Source organism: Aquarana catesbeiana, linkage group LG11 (genome assembly GCF_042186555.1).
Source record: "Aquarana catesbeiana isolate 2022-GZ linkage group LG11, ASM4218655v1, whole genome shotgun sequence".
Classification (NCBI taxonomy): Eukaryota; Metazoa; Chordata; class Amphibia; order Anura; family Ranidae; genus Aquarana; species Aquarana catesbeiana.
Genome location: NC_133334.1, coordinates 4483318 through 4499848, shown reverse-complemented (window position 1 = coordinate 4499848; position 16531 = coordinate 4483318). Strand labels below are relative to the sequence as shown.

The window sequence follows — 16531 nt, the reverse complement described above, 5'->3', positions numbered from 1 at the left end:
GGCTTGGCGGAGTTTGGCGAATTCACGGCGATGACGGCAGAGGAGCTCCAAGACCTGGAAGATTCTAATCACCGAGGAGAAAGTAAAGGATCTTCTGTACGGCTCGTGAAGTTTATAGGAGGCACAAATTACCCATGAAGCCTCCGTGTGCCGGCAGGATTCACATGAATACGTTACTGAAATTCTGCGTGTAATGTAAAACCACGCCGAGCCCACCGGCCAATCACTGCCTCAACCCCCGAGAATCGCCATTTAAAGAGTAACTACTAATGAAAATGTGCCCAGCTAAAGAAGAACTCGGATTGTATCTGAAACCATCGTGGAAGATAATCTCGTTCCCCCCCCAAAAAAAGACACCTTTTTGGGGTCCCCAGACTTTAATCCAAAAATTTTAAATGAAAAGTCTCCATTGGTGATTTGTGTTTTTGATACTTTGTAAAAGATGATTTTTCTGAAATACGGCACCGCCAGTTCTCCTTTGGATGAGCGCTGAGCTGATATTGGGGGGCTTTATATGTTCTGCAATGAAGGTCATCTGAACTATTCTTGAGTGAGATCTGTACACCATGAATTTTGGGGATACCAAATGTTATATTTTTTAATCGTTTTGTTTGACTTCGAACCGATTCTAATTTTGCGAATTCAGTCAAACTGAACGCAATTCAACGGAATTGGGAAAAAATCTAATTCCTTTTGAAATTCAAATTTTGAAAGATGGTTATATTCTTTCTATTCCATTCTATTGCTTTTTTTCTATTATATTCTTTTCTATTCAAATTTAAAGTTATTCTATTCGAATTTCAGAAAATGATTATATTATATTGTTTTTTTTCTATTTTAATCTATTCTATTCTATTCTTTTCCATTCTATTCTATTCTTTTCTGTACTATTCTATTATTTTCTATTCAAATTCGATTTTCTTTCTATTCTTTAATTTTGTATTTTTTCATGTTTTACTCAATAGAATAGAAAAAAATAGAACAGTATAGAGTAAAACATAACAAAATACAAATCTAAAGACTAGAAAAAAATTGAATTTGAATAGAAAAGAATAGAAAATAAAAGAGAATAAAAAGAGTAGAATATAATAATTGTATTTTCTATTCTATTCTTTTCCATTCTATTCTTTTCTATTCAAATTCAATTTATTTTCTATTCTTTTATTTTGTTATGTGTTACTCTATTATATTCTCTTCTTTTCTATTCTATTTTATTTTATTTACTATTCTTTTCTATTTGATTCATTTCCATTCTATTCTTTTCTTTTCTATTCTATTCTTTTCTATTCAAATTTGATTTGTTTCTATTTTATATAATAGAACAGAAAAGAATAGAATAGAAAGAGTAGAATATAATTGTATTGTCTATTCTTTTCCATTCTATTCTTTTCTATTCTTTTATTTTGTTATGTTTTACTCTATTCTATTCTTTTCTATTCTATTCTTTTATATTCTATTCTTTTCTATTCTTTTCCATTCTATTCTTTTCTATAATATTCTATTATTTTCTATTCAAATTCATTTTTTTTTCTATTCTTTTATTTTGTTACGTTTTACTCTATTATATTATATTCTTTAATTTTCTATTCTATTTTATCCTCTTTGGGAATTTGATTAAAAAACTATTGAAAATTGATTTGAAAACGATTAGAATTTTGTTCCAAAATTTTGTTTCGTTATTCCGGATTCGTTTAAATGTGTTACTATTGTAATTCAGAATTTAGGATACATCTGGATAACGAAAGATGTGCCCGAATTTCGATTTGGAGTGAAAATAACCGCGCACACGTCTAGTTTCCAGTGTCCAGGGAATGAAAGCCAATTCATCTAAACAGGTTTCAAGGAATTTTTTCCCCCCAAGTTTTGATTTTCATGTATCCAAATGATTGTCCATTTTGTTTGGATTGTGGTTGGACGGAGCCCATTGGTGCTCAGGACTTCCAGGCAGTTCTGAGATTCGATGACATCACTTCCTGTGCGGAGGAAAACCCGCCGTGACTCCGAGTGATAACAATTCGGGGAAAGCGGAGGTTACCGTCGTCTGAATGGGAGGAACGTCATTACCCCGGGACCATCTGCTCCGCCGCTCGTGTTTACAGCGACAGGCTGCGCCACATATTAGGTTACCGATAAATAAGAGTAGTAAAGATACATATTTTGATTCTTCCAGGATAAACAATGTTTTATTTACTTTTTTGGCACATGGTAGCGGCATTGAAATGTGTCTGGCCAGATGGTAATCTGTGTGCCGCACCAGCCATGTTTTCCATGTGGAAAGATACAATAAGCTTCCATTATATCAATGTGACACTGCGGAGCGCTCCGCACACGCCGAGCGCATACTGCTACTACATGGATCTACATAGCTCTGACATATACCGCAGCGCTGTACAGAGATCACTGAGCCAATCACATCAGTCTCTGTACAGAGGAGCTTACACTCTAATGTCCCCTCCCCCCACAGTCACACACTATTATTATTATACATTTATATAGCTCTGACATATACCGCAGTGCTGTACAGAGATCACTGAGCCAGTCACATCAGTCTCTGTACCAGAGGAGCTTACACTCTAATGTCCCCTCCCCCACAGTCACATCAGTCTCTATACAGAGGAGCTTACACTCTAATGTCCCCTCCCCCACAGTCACATCAGTCTCTATACAGAGGAGCTTACACTCTAATGTCCCCTCCCCCCACAGTCACATCAGTCTCTGTACAGAGGAGCTTACACTCTAATGTCCCCTCCCCCACAATCACATCATTCTCTGTACAGAGGAGCTTACACTCTAATGTCCCCTCCCCCACAGTCACATCAGTCTCTATACAGAGGAGCTTACACTCTAATGTCCCCTCCCCCACAGTCACATCATTCTCTGTACAGAGGATCTTACACTCTAATGTCCCCTCCCCCCACAGTCACATCAGTCTCTGTACAGAGGAGCTTACACTCTAATGTCCCCTCCCCCCCCCCCCCCACAGTCACATCAGTCTCTGTACAGAGGAGCTTACACTCTAATGTCCCCTCCCCCACAGTCACATCAGTCTCTATACAGAGGAGCTTACACTCTAATGTCCCCTCCCCCACAGTCACATCAGTTTCTATACAGAGGAGCTTACACTCTAATGTCCCCTCCCCCACAGTCACATCAGTCTCTGTACCAGAGGAGCTTACACTCTAATGTCCCCTCCCCCACAGTCACATCAGTCTCTATACAGAGGAGCTTACACTCTAATGTCCCCTCCCCCCACAGTCACATCAGTCTCTATACAGAGGAGCTTACACTCTAATGTCCCCTCCCCCACAGTCACATCAGTCTCTGTACAGAGGAGCTTACACTCTAATGTCCCCTCCCCCACAGTCACATCAGACTCTGTACAGAGGAGCTTACACTCTAATGTCCCCTCCCCCACAGTCACATCAGTTTCTATACAGAGGAGCTTACACTCTAATGTCCCCTCCCCCACAGTCACATCAGTTTCTATACAGAGGAGCTTACACTCTAATGTCCCCTCCCCCACAGTCACATCAGTCTCTATACAGAGGAGCTTACACTCTAATGTCCCCTCCCCCACAGTCACATCAGTCTCTGTACAGAGGAGCTTACACTCTAATGTCCCCTCCCCCACAGTCACATCAGTCTCTGTACAGAGGAGCTTACACTCTAATGTCCCCTCCCCCCACAGTCACATCAGTCTCTGTACAGAGGAGCTTACACTCTAATGTCCCCTCCGCCACAGTCACATCAGTCTCTGTACAGAGGAGCTTACACTCTAATGTCCCCTCCCCCCACACATCAGTCTCTATACAGAGGAGCTTACACTCTAATGTCCCCTCCCCCCACAGTCACATCAGTCTCTGTACAGAGGAGCTTACACTCTAATGTCCCCCTCCCCCACAGTCACATCAGTCTCTGTACAGAGGAGCTTACACTCTAATGTCCCCTCCCCCCACAGTCAAATCAGTCTCTGTACAGAGGAGCTTACACTCTAATGTCCCCTCCCCCCACAGTCACTTCAGTTTCTATACAGAGGAGCTTACACTCTAATGTCCCCTCCCCCACAGTCACATCAGTCTCTGTACAGAGGAGCTTACACTCTAATGCCCCCCCCCCCCCAATTCACACACTATTATTATTATAAATGTATATAGCTCTGACATATACCGCAGTGCTGTACAGAGACCACTGCCCATGATCCATCCCAACCCATTTACAGTGAAACAACAAGAGGCTGTCTGTCCCGCCTGGGAGAACTGTGAAAGGCCTGCTGAATGAAGCCACAAATCCATAAAGCTCCATTAGAAGATGCGATGGATGGGTATCCTCCTTTATCTCGGATTCTGGACTTTGTCATCCATCTATCCAGCTGACCAATCTGTGACGGGTTCTCGGCCCGCCAATCGGCCTCGCTGACTGTTTGCTGGAAACCGCAGGAACGCCGAGTCAGGGGAATGTTCCTCCGTGTGTCCGCACTCCTCCCACCCGACACCCGCTGACTCGGCAGAAAAGGTGCAAACCACGAGGGACGTTCGGCTCCCCAAATAAAGGGCCAGGTGCCCGCCTCTAACCCTCAGCGCGTTGCTTTGTGAATTCGCTGTAAATGCGCCGCACTGGACAGAGCCGAATAAATAGCGCAGTGGTTGGGGGAGGGGAGGTGGCCTTTTATTCGCACAGATTGCGTCCTCGGAACGCTCTGTGCCAGCAACGCTTCCCACTCCGGTTATTAAGCTCGGCAGCACAACTGTATAAACACGTTTTATGTTCTTTGCCCTCTTTGAGTTATTTACGTATTTTTTTTTCTCGCCGGCGCGGTGGAACGGGCGCAGAGCTGGAGGAAAACTTTGTCTTGGAGCCGTTCCACCTTTGTGCAGTCTTCTCCGTAGTGTCGGCGCTCCATGCCTGGTAAGTGGCGGTCCGATGGCGGAGCCGGGGGGCTTCCCCTACGCGGCCTTGTCTAGAGACCTTCGCAGGTCCTCGGCGCCGTGTCTGCGACACGTTCCATTACCGAATCCACCATCCATCTCCATGGCAACCGTTTCCCTTTTAATAAAGCAGGTTATTGCAATTATTTTCCTAATATTCTAATGCCGCGTCTTTTCTAACTGAACGCAGATGTGACGGCGGCGGGGCGGCTGCCCTGACAGGAGACTTTATATGATTGCGTTCCGCCATGCGGGGTCTTGTTACAGCAACAAACCCATGACAGCCTGTCGTGGGGTAGCTGGAGAGGATCGATCGGTCACATTTCGGGGGACATTTATTCACCCCGTGTGGGGATCACCTGTACCCCCCCTTGTGGGGATCACCTGTACCCACTATGTGGGGATCACCTGTACCTCTCATGTGGGGATCACCTGTACCTCTCATGTGGGGATCACCTGTACCCCCAATGTGGTGATCACCTGTATCCCCCCTTGTGGGGATCACCTGTACCTCTCATGTGGGGATCACCTGTACCCCCAATGTGGTGATCACCTGTACCCCCAATGTGGTGATCACCTGTATCCCCCCTTGTGGGGATCACCTGTACCTCTCATGTGGGGATCACCTGTACCCCCAATGTGGTGATCACCTGTATCCCCCCTTGTGAGGATCACCTGTACCCCCAATGTGGGGATCTCCTGCGCGCCCCCCATGTGGGAATCTCCTGCGCGCCCCCCATGTGGGGATCACCTGTACCTCTCATGTTGGGATCACCTGTACCTCTCATGTGGGGATCACCTGTACCTCTCATGTTGGGATCACCTGTACCTCTCATGTGGGGATCACCTGTACCTCTCATGTTGGGATCACCTGTACCTCTCATGTGGGGATCACCTGTACCTCTCATATTGGGATCACCTGTACCTCTCATGTGGGGATCACCTGTACCTCTCATGTTGGGATCACCTGTACCTCTCATGTGGGGATCACCTGTACCTCTCATGTGGGGATCACCTGTACGTCCCATGTGGGGATCTCCTGTACCGCCCATGTGGGGATCACCTGTACCCCCGATGTGGGCATCACCTGTACCCCCAATGAGGGGATCACCTGTACCCCCAATGTGGGGATCACCTGTACCCCCAATGTGCGGATCACCTGTACCTCCCATGTGGGGATCACCTGTACCCCCAATGTGGGGATCACCTGTACCTCCCATGTGGGGATCACCTGTACCCCCCATGTGGGGATCACCTGTACCTCCCATGTGGGGATCACCTGTACCCCCAATGTGGGGATCACCTGTACCTCCCATGTGGGGATCACCTGTACCCCCAATGTGGGGATCACCTGTACCTCCCATGTGGGGATCACCTGTACCTCCCATGTGGGGATCACCTGTACCCCCAATGTGGGGATCACCTGTACCCCCAATGTGGGGATCACCTGTACCTCCCATGTGGGGATCACCTGTACCTCCCATGTGGGGATCACCTGTACCTCCCATGTGGGGATCACCTGTACCTCCCATGTGGGGATCACTTGTACTTTCATATAAAGCAGGAAGGGACTCTGGGAACACAGGACTTCATGGCACTGGCAGGAAAAAGGAGGGGGAGTGAAAACACAGCCCACACCCTGGCTCTTCCCTCCTCTCCTCGCTGCTCCCAGTGCTGGGCTGACAAGAGTAGTGATGTCGTTGTCACCACACCTGTCAGCATTGTAAGAAGAAGAAAAGCACCCCCATCCCTACAGTAAACCACTGCGCCCAGGGCAGCCTCCCATCCCTTGTCCCACCCCTGATTCTACCCCTGATCCTACCCCTTGTCCCATCCCTGATTCTACCCCTGATCCCACCCCTGATACATGGACCACGGAAACTCCTTAAAATAAAGCAGAAATAATTCACATGACCCTCCACTATCAATACCACCCCCCCCCCCCCATATCAGCCCCCCCCCCCATTCTCAGGCTCCAGCTTGGTCTACCTAGAGGTCAGGGTTCAGCACAGTGCCGACACCTGACCACCAAATATTGGATCCCGGTAACTGTATGCAAAGCAAAAACAGCCTCATCATAAAAAGGCGCCTCTGTCTCTCCTTTATCATCAATGGGGGCGAACCCCCGTACTGTGCACAAGTCCTTCAAACCCCGGGAGAAACCATTGCTCCTCTCAAGACCACAAAATATGTCCTTGTCTGTGGACGATAAAGCTTTATTGTTCCAAACAATTACACAGAACATCACTTTACTGACGCATTTCACCCAGAAAGGGTTTAGGGCCCATTCACACTAGGCCTGGTCTGCTATAATGTGTTAAACACAAAGAATGAGCCGCCCGACACAGAAATAACCCAAAATAAGGTATGCAGCACTTTGTCAGAGTACTGCAATGCACATTCGTCAGCAAAAGTGCCATTTACAATGAAGGCCGACACATGTAAGCAATGGAGTTCTACACAACATCCGAATTCATCACTGAGAACTGAAATGTCACATTATAAAGTCCAAACACAAGATTATTCCCATGATAACTCATATGAGAGGAAAGTATCTCCGCCCCCTTCAGAATGATACATTGTAACAGTGTATGTGGACTCAGGATCAAGGCTTAAAACCAGCTTCTGTTACAATGTATCATCCAAGCCCTGATGAAGAGGGAGGAGATACAGCACTTGAAACGCGTTGGTTTTGCAAATATTTAGTCGTCGTATTACAGTGTGGGCCTCAATTCCTAACTACACACTGCACCCCAACTACACGCTCTGACCGTGCCCCAACTGCACTCCCCGACCGCGCCCCAACTGCACTCCCCGACCGCGCCCCAACTGCACACCCCGACCGCGCCCCAACTGCACGCCTCAACCGCGCCCCAACTGCACACCCCGACCGCGCCCCAACTGCACGCCTCAACTGCGCCCCAACTGCACACCCCGACCGCGCCCCAACTGCACACCCCGGCCGCGCCCCAACTGCATACCCTGACCGCACCCCAACTGCACGCCTCGACCGCACTCCAACTGCACACCCCGACCACAACCCAACTGCATGCCTCGACCGCACTCCAACTGCACACCCCGACTGCAACCCAACTGCACGCCCCGACCGCACCACAACCCCCCTCCTGAGCGCACTCCAACTGCACACCCCCACTGCAACCCAACTGCACGCCCCGACCGCACCCCAACCCCCCTCCTGAGCGCACTCCAACTGCACACTCCGACCGCAACCCAACTACACGCCCCGACGGCACTCCAACTGCATGCCCAGACCGCACCCCAACTGTGCGCCCCAACTGCATGCCCCAACTGCACACCCCGACCGCGCCCCAACTGCATACCCTGACCACAACCCAACTGCACGCCTCGACCGCGCCCCAACTGCACACCCGACCGCAACCCAACTGCACGCCTCGACCGCACCCCAACCCCCCCCGAGCGCACTCCAACTACATGCTCTGACCGTGCCCCAACTGCACACCCCGACCGCGCCCCAACTGTACGCCTCAACCGCACCCCAACTGCACACCCCGACCGCAATCCAACTGCATGCCTCGATCGCACCCCAACTCCCCCCGCCCCCGACCGCACTCCAACTGCACACTCCGGCCGCAACCCAACTACACGCCCGACGGCACTACAACTGCACGCCTTGACCGCACCCCAACTGCATGCCCAGACCGCACCCCAACTGTGCGCCCCTACTGCACCTCAACTGCATGCCCCAACTGCACCTCAACTGCATGCCCCAACTGCACCCCAACTGCACGCCCCGACCGCACCCCAACTGCACGCCCTGACCTCAGCCTAAGGTGGTCATGGAAGCTGGCAGTCCAATATTCAGACTCTGTATGCCTACACATGTCTACAAAGGAATCACACACAGAATTTTCGGGGTTCTGTCCCCATTTCTAATAATAATCAGTTCCTGTGTCCGTGACACATAAGCGTTGTGTAGTTGGCCAAGTCAAAACAAATGCAACTTAACCACAAAGTGACCCCCATCTGTGTACTTAGAGCGCCTCTCCAAGCGGCCATTCAGTGCGCTCCGGTGACTCGCTACATTTAGGTGGCGACACCTATGGTGCCAAACTAAGCCTTGTATGCAAAGTGTAGTTGAAAGGCGCTGCCCTCCTTTACCGCTCATGTACTAAATCGAGTTAGAAAGCGGCCTCAACCCAGGCTCCTTCCAGGCCACACCCCCTGACGTGTTTCGCACCAGGACTTTGACTAGCCTATGACTAAGCCCTGTGGGTGGGGTGAAGTGCATCAGAAGGCGTGGCCTGGGAGGAGCCTAGGCTGGCGCCACTTTCTCTCCCGATTTGGCACGTGGGCTGTCAATCGATCTCAAGGAAAGTCCCATTTTCATAATATACTATAATAATCTCTTTGTATGGAGTCATCGGGGGATGGGTCATTTCCAGTATCTCGGCTCTTGGATGCATTGTTGCCATTTGTCCGCCATTGTTCTGGAATTTATCATTTTTATAATTTTGTTGCAAAAAAAACACACCGGAGCAATTTACTGACTGAGCAACCAGATAAAGAGAAGGAAAACTAGATCTGATTTATCATTCACCCCCCCCCCCCCACCAAATCTTATACCTGGCGCCCCCCACCCCTCAGCGACCAGCCGCCATCTGACATCACAATGATCTGATGGCGTTCGGCAGACTTTACCTTGACCTGTGTGATGGGGCTGCTCCCCCTCTTCTCGCTCTTGACGGCGGTGGGCGACAGGGGTCCCGTGGAATTGGGGGGCTGAGGCGTGGAGGGCATCTTGGCTCCGGGAGAGACCTGCATGCTGGCGAGCTGAGCGGCATAGAGTTGCTGCGGAGGGGAGAGAGATGAGAAGAATGTCAGATTGATCATCGTTCCTACAATCGTCACCCACATCTATTTCTGCTCAGTGTGGTTTCTGCTCTTCCTGTGTGACACATTGTTGTATTGATTGCTGATAATGTTGTATTGTTACCGTCCAATGCTGCCTCATACACCTGAACTATGAGCAATCGCTTCTGAAAACAGTGCAACAGCGACCTGACCCCTGACCCGCCCAGGACCCCCGGTGCTCCAAGATGGCAGCCCTACGCACTGGCTCACCCAGAACTCCGGTGCTGTAAGCCTCGGGTGTATAGAGCCGTCATTTATATGTAATATCTCAGCACTGTCTCCTATATCTCACTTCTATATACATCACTGCTGGATGCCATGCAACCAAACTCCACCGTTCTTCTGTTTTAGGGTGACCATAGATGGGGGGCAGAAGATCCAACTTCTATAGAATAACAGTGAGGCTCCCTATATATTTAAAAGTATGTGACCCCCCCCCTACAAATGAGTCAAGGTGTCCCCAGTGGAGCTTACTGGTAGACCTCCATCATACAAAGACATTGTAGGCAATTCTGCTCTTTCAACCTTGTGGTAAAAGTTTGAAGACTCTTTTTCTGTTCCAGCATGACTGTGCCCCCCCCCCCCCCCCGTATACAAAGCATGACTGTCCTGTCCACCCCCCCCCCTCCCCCCATGTACAAAGCCAGCTCCATAAAGCCATGGTGTGACCAGTCTGGTGTGGAGGAACTCGAGTGTCCTGCACAGAGCCCTGACCTCAACCCTACTGAACATCTTTGGGATGAATTGGAACGCCGATTATAAGCTAGGTCTATTTTTGATGCCCAATGTGAGGCCCAGCGTGTAAGCCAGGTCTTTTCATCCAACATCAGTACCTGACCTCACAAATGGGTACAAATTCCCACAGACACCCTCCAAAATCTTGTGCAAAGTCTCCCCAGAAAAGTGGATGTTGTAGCCACAAGGGAGCAGCAACTCCAAAACAACGGCTATGGTTTTGAAATGAGATGTCCAATGAGCTCATATAGGCATGATGGGGGGGGGGAGAAACTCGAGTGCCCTGACCTCTACCCTACTGAAAACCTTAGGGTTGAATTGGAATGCCGATTATAAGCCAGGTTTATTTTTGGTGTCCATCGTGAGGCCCAGCATGTGATTCAGGTCTTCTCATCCAAAATGGGTACAAATCCCCACAGACACCCTCCAATGTCTTGTGGATGTCCAACAGGCTCATATAGGTGTGATGGGTGGAGGGACTCCAGTGTCCTGCACAGAGCCTTGACCTCAACTCTACTGAACCCCTTTGGGATGAATTGGAACAGATCGTAAGGCAGGTCTTTTTATTTTATTTTTTTTAGGTGCCCAACGTGAGGCCCAGGTCTTCCTAGCCAACATTAGTTCATCACTGGCAGACATCCCTCAACCAAACTCCACCATCCTCCTTCTGTTTTAGGGTGACCATAGATGGAGGGCATGAGATCCAACTTCTACAGAATACCAGCGATGTACCCTACATGAGTAAAAGTATGTGAACCCCCCTCACCCTCCATATAAATGACCAAGTTCAGATGTTCCTAGTGAAGGCTACAGGGCCTGAAACATGTAAGACTGACCACGTTCCACGCTACATTATTCCTAGTTGTCTCCCAGCCAGGGAAGATAATATAAATACAGATTTTTACATAATGTTGGCTTCATTTCTGACTTTTTTTTATCCATGTTGGTCTCCTGTAATACATCCGTCACCTGATAATATGAGGGGAGCAGATTTCCCGACAATAAAAATCTGAAACATCAGAAACGATCGCCCCCCCGATCTCCTGAAATTCACTTCTTTTTCTCACTTTTGTTGTAAATGGTCCTAAAAGTGGATGTTGGGAGGATCGCTCTCTGCAGTCCGCCGGCGATATTCAGCAGAGACCTAGTTAGGGAAAGTTATTTGGCGCTCCGCGAAATAAAATATGCAAATCTGTGATTCTTTATTTATGGCGGGAAGGCTGAGCCACGGAGACAATGAGTAATTGGGGGGATCTGAAGTCGGAAATACAAAGAGGTGATTCTGGGGACAATCGGAATTTGCATTACAAGAGACGGCGGCTTAGATCTTCCAAAAAAAAAAAAAATGTATCCGCGACAATTCGTTACCCGGGATAATGAACTGGCACAGCCGGGCCTCATCAATGGATGGCTAGTAATTATCTCCACTCTAAAGAAGACTCGCGGGGCTCGCTGAGACGTCTGCGGGTCCAATGGGGCCCAGAGTCAGCTTTTCAAACTTTTCAGCTTCTGGAGAACTACAAGTGCCAGCATTCCCTGAACAGTCCTGACATGGAAGACTCTGCTCCTTCCAATCAGTAGTTCAGCTCAGGACCCCGCCACCCCGCCATACCGACCACCCCAACCATACCGACCATGGACACACCATGGAGCTCCCGCTGTCTTGGGGTCTGATTTGTATGCTGACATCTGATTGGTTCTTGAAGCAATTTGCACCCAATCTGCGCCCATAACAAGTTGTCCCCGAACTGTGATCTCCGGCCCAATATAATTGTCCGTCCGGATATTAGAGGAATCTGCAGCGTCCGGCGGATACACGGCGGCTAGACACGGGACATAATTCAGTGTCACCGCTCCCCGCCACATGTACAGAGGAGAAGAGTGTTCCGGAAAGACACGTCACCGCTCAGGATTAACAACCAGCAACGCCGCGTCTTCCTCCTAGATCTCCTCTGTATTCCAACATCACCGACTATATACTAGACTGAGCGACTCTCCTTTCCTGAAATACTCTGCACTGCTGGGGGACTCTGCTCCTTCCTCTATAACCCTCCTCTCCTGAAATACTCTGCACTGCTGGGGGACTCTGCTCCTTCCTCTATAACCCTCCTCTCCTGAAATACTCTCCACTGCTGGGGGACTCTGCTCCTTCCTCTATAACCCTCCTCTCCTGAAATACTCTCCACTGCTGGAGGACTCCGCTCCTTCCTCTGTAACTCTCCTCTCCTGAAATACTCTGCACTGCTGGAGGACTCTGCTCCTTCCTCTATAACTCTCCTCTCCTGAAATACTCTGCACTGCTGGAAGACTCTGCTCCTTCCTCTATAACTCTCCTCTCCTGAAATACTCTGCACTGCTGGAGGACTCTGCTCCTTCCTCTATAACTCTCCTCTCCTGAAATACTCTCCACTGCTGGAGGACTCTGCTCCTTCCTCTATAACTCTCCTCTCCTGAAATACTCTGCTGGAGGACTCCTCTCCTTCCTCTATAACTCTCCTCTCCTGAAATACTCTCCACTGCTGGAGGACTCTGCTCCTTCCTCATTAAGGCCTCTGTATGTCTCATATTTCATCTCTCATTGGATAACAATGTGTATTTTTGTAACATTGTATCGGTTATTGATATTGTATTGATATATTGATGATGCGATCGGTTAGCGATCTCATTGTATTGCGGAGATGAGATCTGGAGGAGGACGGGAGATGAGGCGACAATGCGGAATCTTTGAGGCCGGGTCTGGCGGATTCTATAGGGGACGCGGCGATGTACAGACGGCGCTCAGCCATATGTGACGCGTTCCGCCTCGCTCATATCAAAGCGCGCCGCCTCTATAAACTATTCATGTCGGTGATATGAATAGGAAATCACTTTCAATATTTAAAGTAGTCGTCTCCAATCACACGGCTGCCGATAAATAACGTTTCATGTGAAAGAGAATAAGACATCGCGGCGGACAAACACAAAGGCGTCTGATATTCAAATGGCGCTGCCGCTGCTTCTTCTGATGTGACGGGGCCCGGGCGGGACCCTTTGGCACTCGGGGCCCCCAAAACTACTACAAAGAGGGCGGCAGAGAGAGAGAGAGAGGCAACAAGAAAGGTTCCAGTCCGCCAGAGAGAAGAAAGAGAGGTCAGAGGTCGAAGGACGAGCGCCCGGCGTCATCCAACACCTCTGGGGGGCCAATTGTGGTCGTCATACTTTATTAATATTGAGCGGCGATGTGCATCGTATAGACGAACGTTCTGCTGGGGGGGGAGACTCTGCAAATGATTGATTATAATCTTTGATACAATTCCTAATAATAATAATAATAATATGTAACAATTGGATGTATTCTGCAACATCACAGCTTGTATTCTTCATCACACATTGTATTCTTCATCACACCTTGTATTCTTCATCACACCTTGTATTCTTCATCACACCTTGTATTCTTCATCACACCTTGTATTCTTCATCACACATTGTATCTTCATCACACATTGTATCTTCATCACACATTGTATCTTCATCACACATTGTATTCTTCATCACACCTTGTATTCTTCATCACACATTGTATCTTCATCACACCTTGTATTCTTCATCACACCTTGTATTCTTCATCACACCTTGTATTCTTCATCACACCTTGTATTCTTCATCACACATTGTATCTTCATCACACCTTGTATTCTTCATCACACCTTGTATTCTTCATCACACCTTGTATTCTTCATCACACATTGTATCTTCATCACACCTTGTATTCTTCATCACACCTTGTATTCTTCATCACACATTGTATCTTCATCACACCTTGTATTCTTCATCACACCTTGTATTCTTCATCACACCTTGTATTCTTCATCACAGCTTGTATTCTTCATCACACCTTGTATTCTTCATCACACCTTGTATTCTTCATCACACCTTGTATTCTTCATCACACCTTGTATCTTCATCACACCTTGTATTCTTCATCACACATTGTATCTTCATCACACCTTGTATTCTTCATCACACCTTGTATTCTTCATCACACCTTGTATTCTTCATCACACCTTGTATTTTCATCACACCTTGTATTCTTCATCACACGTTGTATTCTTCATCACACGTTGTATTCTTCATCACACGTTGTATTCTTCATCACACCTTGTATTTTCATCACACCTTGTATCTTCATCACACATTGTATTCTTCATCACACGTTGTATTCTTCATCACACGTTGTATCTTCATCACACGTTGTATTCTTCATCACACGTTGTATTCTTCATCACACGTTGTATTCTTCATCACACGTTGTATCTTCATCACACCTTGTATTCTTCATCACACCTTGTATTCTTCATCACACGTTGTATTCTTCATCACACGTTGTATTCTTCATCACACGTTGTATTCTTCATCACACCTTGTATTCTTCATCACACCTTGTATTCTTCATCACACGTTGTATTCTTCATCACACGTTGTATTCTTCATCACACGATGTATTCTTCATCACACGTTGTATTCTTCATCACACGTTGTATTCTTCATCACACGATGTATTCTTCATCACATGTTGTATCTTCAGGAAGGTAAAGTGACAGTTGGTTCTCTCTTTGCAAAGTGCATCGCAAATCACTGGCAGTTTTCACCTTCTTTCTTGTTTCCTCTTTCAGTGCTGCTGATCTCCTCCATCCTCCTTCAGCCACTTCCCAACTACATGCACTCTCTCCTGCATTGGCCACACATCATTGAGCTGGACGGTGACAACAGTGGACCGTGCCTTCGTAATGCATGCTAAAGCAGCCACTTGTAGCCCGTGTGATGGGTGACAACACAGGAACACATTTGGGGGCAGGGACAGAGCGTTGTCACCCTATAACAGGAAGTGCCTGAACAGGGACCTCCATGGCAGGATCACCAGGGAATTTTGAATGAAAGTTGCAGATTACCCGGCACAAAAAAAAAAAAAACTTGTAATCCGCCTCCACCCCCCTGCAAGGGTTAAATGCTTGTTAAAGTGATTGTAAAGGAAATATTTTTATAAAAAAAAAATAACAAAACGTGTTATACTTCCCGGCTCTGTGATGTTTTTGCAGAGAGGAGCTCAGATCCTCCTCTTCTCGGGTCCCTCACCGGCAGTCTGGCCCCTCCCCCTTGCTGGGTGCCCCATAGCAAGGTGCTTGTTGTGGGGGCACTCCTGTGTGCTCGCTCCCGAGCCGGCTATCTGCGTCTATAAGACACACAGAACACAACTCAGCCCCACCCCCCATCCCACTGGCTGTGATTGACAGCAGCAGGAGCCAACGGCTTCTGCTGCTGCCTCTCAGCCAATCAGGTGGTGAGAGAGACTCGGGAGAGCACATCACTAGATAGAGAGGGGGCTCAGGTAAGTATTAGGGGGGCTGAGTGGGGAGCTGCTCACTGAAGGTCTTTTACCTTCATATATAATATGCACCTTCAGCCTTTACAACCACCTTAAGTCTGGGGGGGCTGAGGCCCTTATCTTCTCCTCGCTCCACTAGGCCCCCTTTGCTCCATGCGATTGCTCAACCACGGCCTCCTCTGTAAGCTGCTCCTGGCACACAGTCTCACTGCTGCCTCCATCATGGACAATGCAGGGTGAACGGGTGATGTAGACAGGACCGGGGCAAGGGGAGGGCCGGGGCAAGGAGAGGGCCGGGGCAAGGGGAGGGCCGGGACAAGAAGAGGGCCGGGGCAAGGGGAGGGCCGGGACAAGAAGAGGGCCGGGGCAAGGGGAGGGCCGGGACAAGAAGAGGGCCGGGGCAAGGGGAGGGCCGGGACAAGAAGAGGGCCGGGGCAAGGGGAGGGCCGGGACAAGAAGAGGGCCGGGGCAAGGGGAGGGCCGGGACAAGAAGAGGACCGGGACAAGAAGAGGGTCGGGGCAAGAAGAGGGTCGGGGCAAAGGGAGGGCCGGGACAAGAAGAGTGCTGGGACAAGAAGAGGGTTGGGGCAAGGGGAGGGCCGGGACAAGAAGAGGG

General features: G+C 48.6%; 1 protein-coding gene across 5 annotated transcripts in view; it reads right to left on the bottom strand.

The window, feature by feature from the left end:
* Positions 1–16531, bottom strand: part of SOX6 (SRY-box transcription factor 6) — a 507467-nt gene that overhangs the window by 67528 nt on the left and 423408 nt on the right. For all 5 annotated transcript variants that reach the window (XM_073603957.1, XM_073603956.1, XM_073603959.1 and 2 more), the window contains one exon: positions 9606–9755. In XM_073603957.1, the coding sequence (XP_073460058.1) occupies positions 9606–9755 (150 nt within the window). The remainder of the gene's footprint in view (positions 1–9605; positions 9756–16531) is intronic.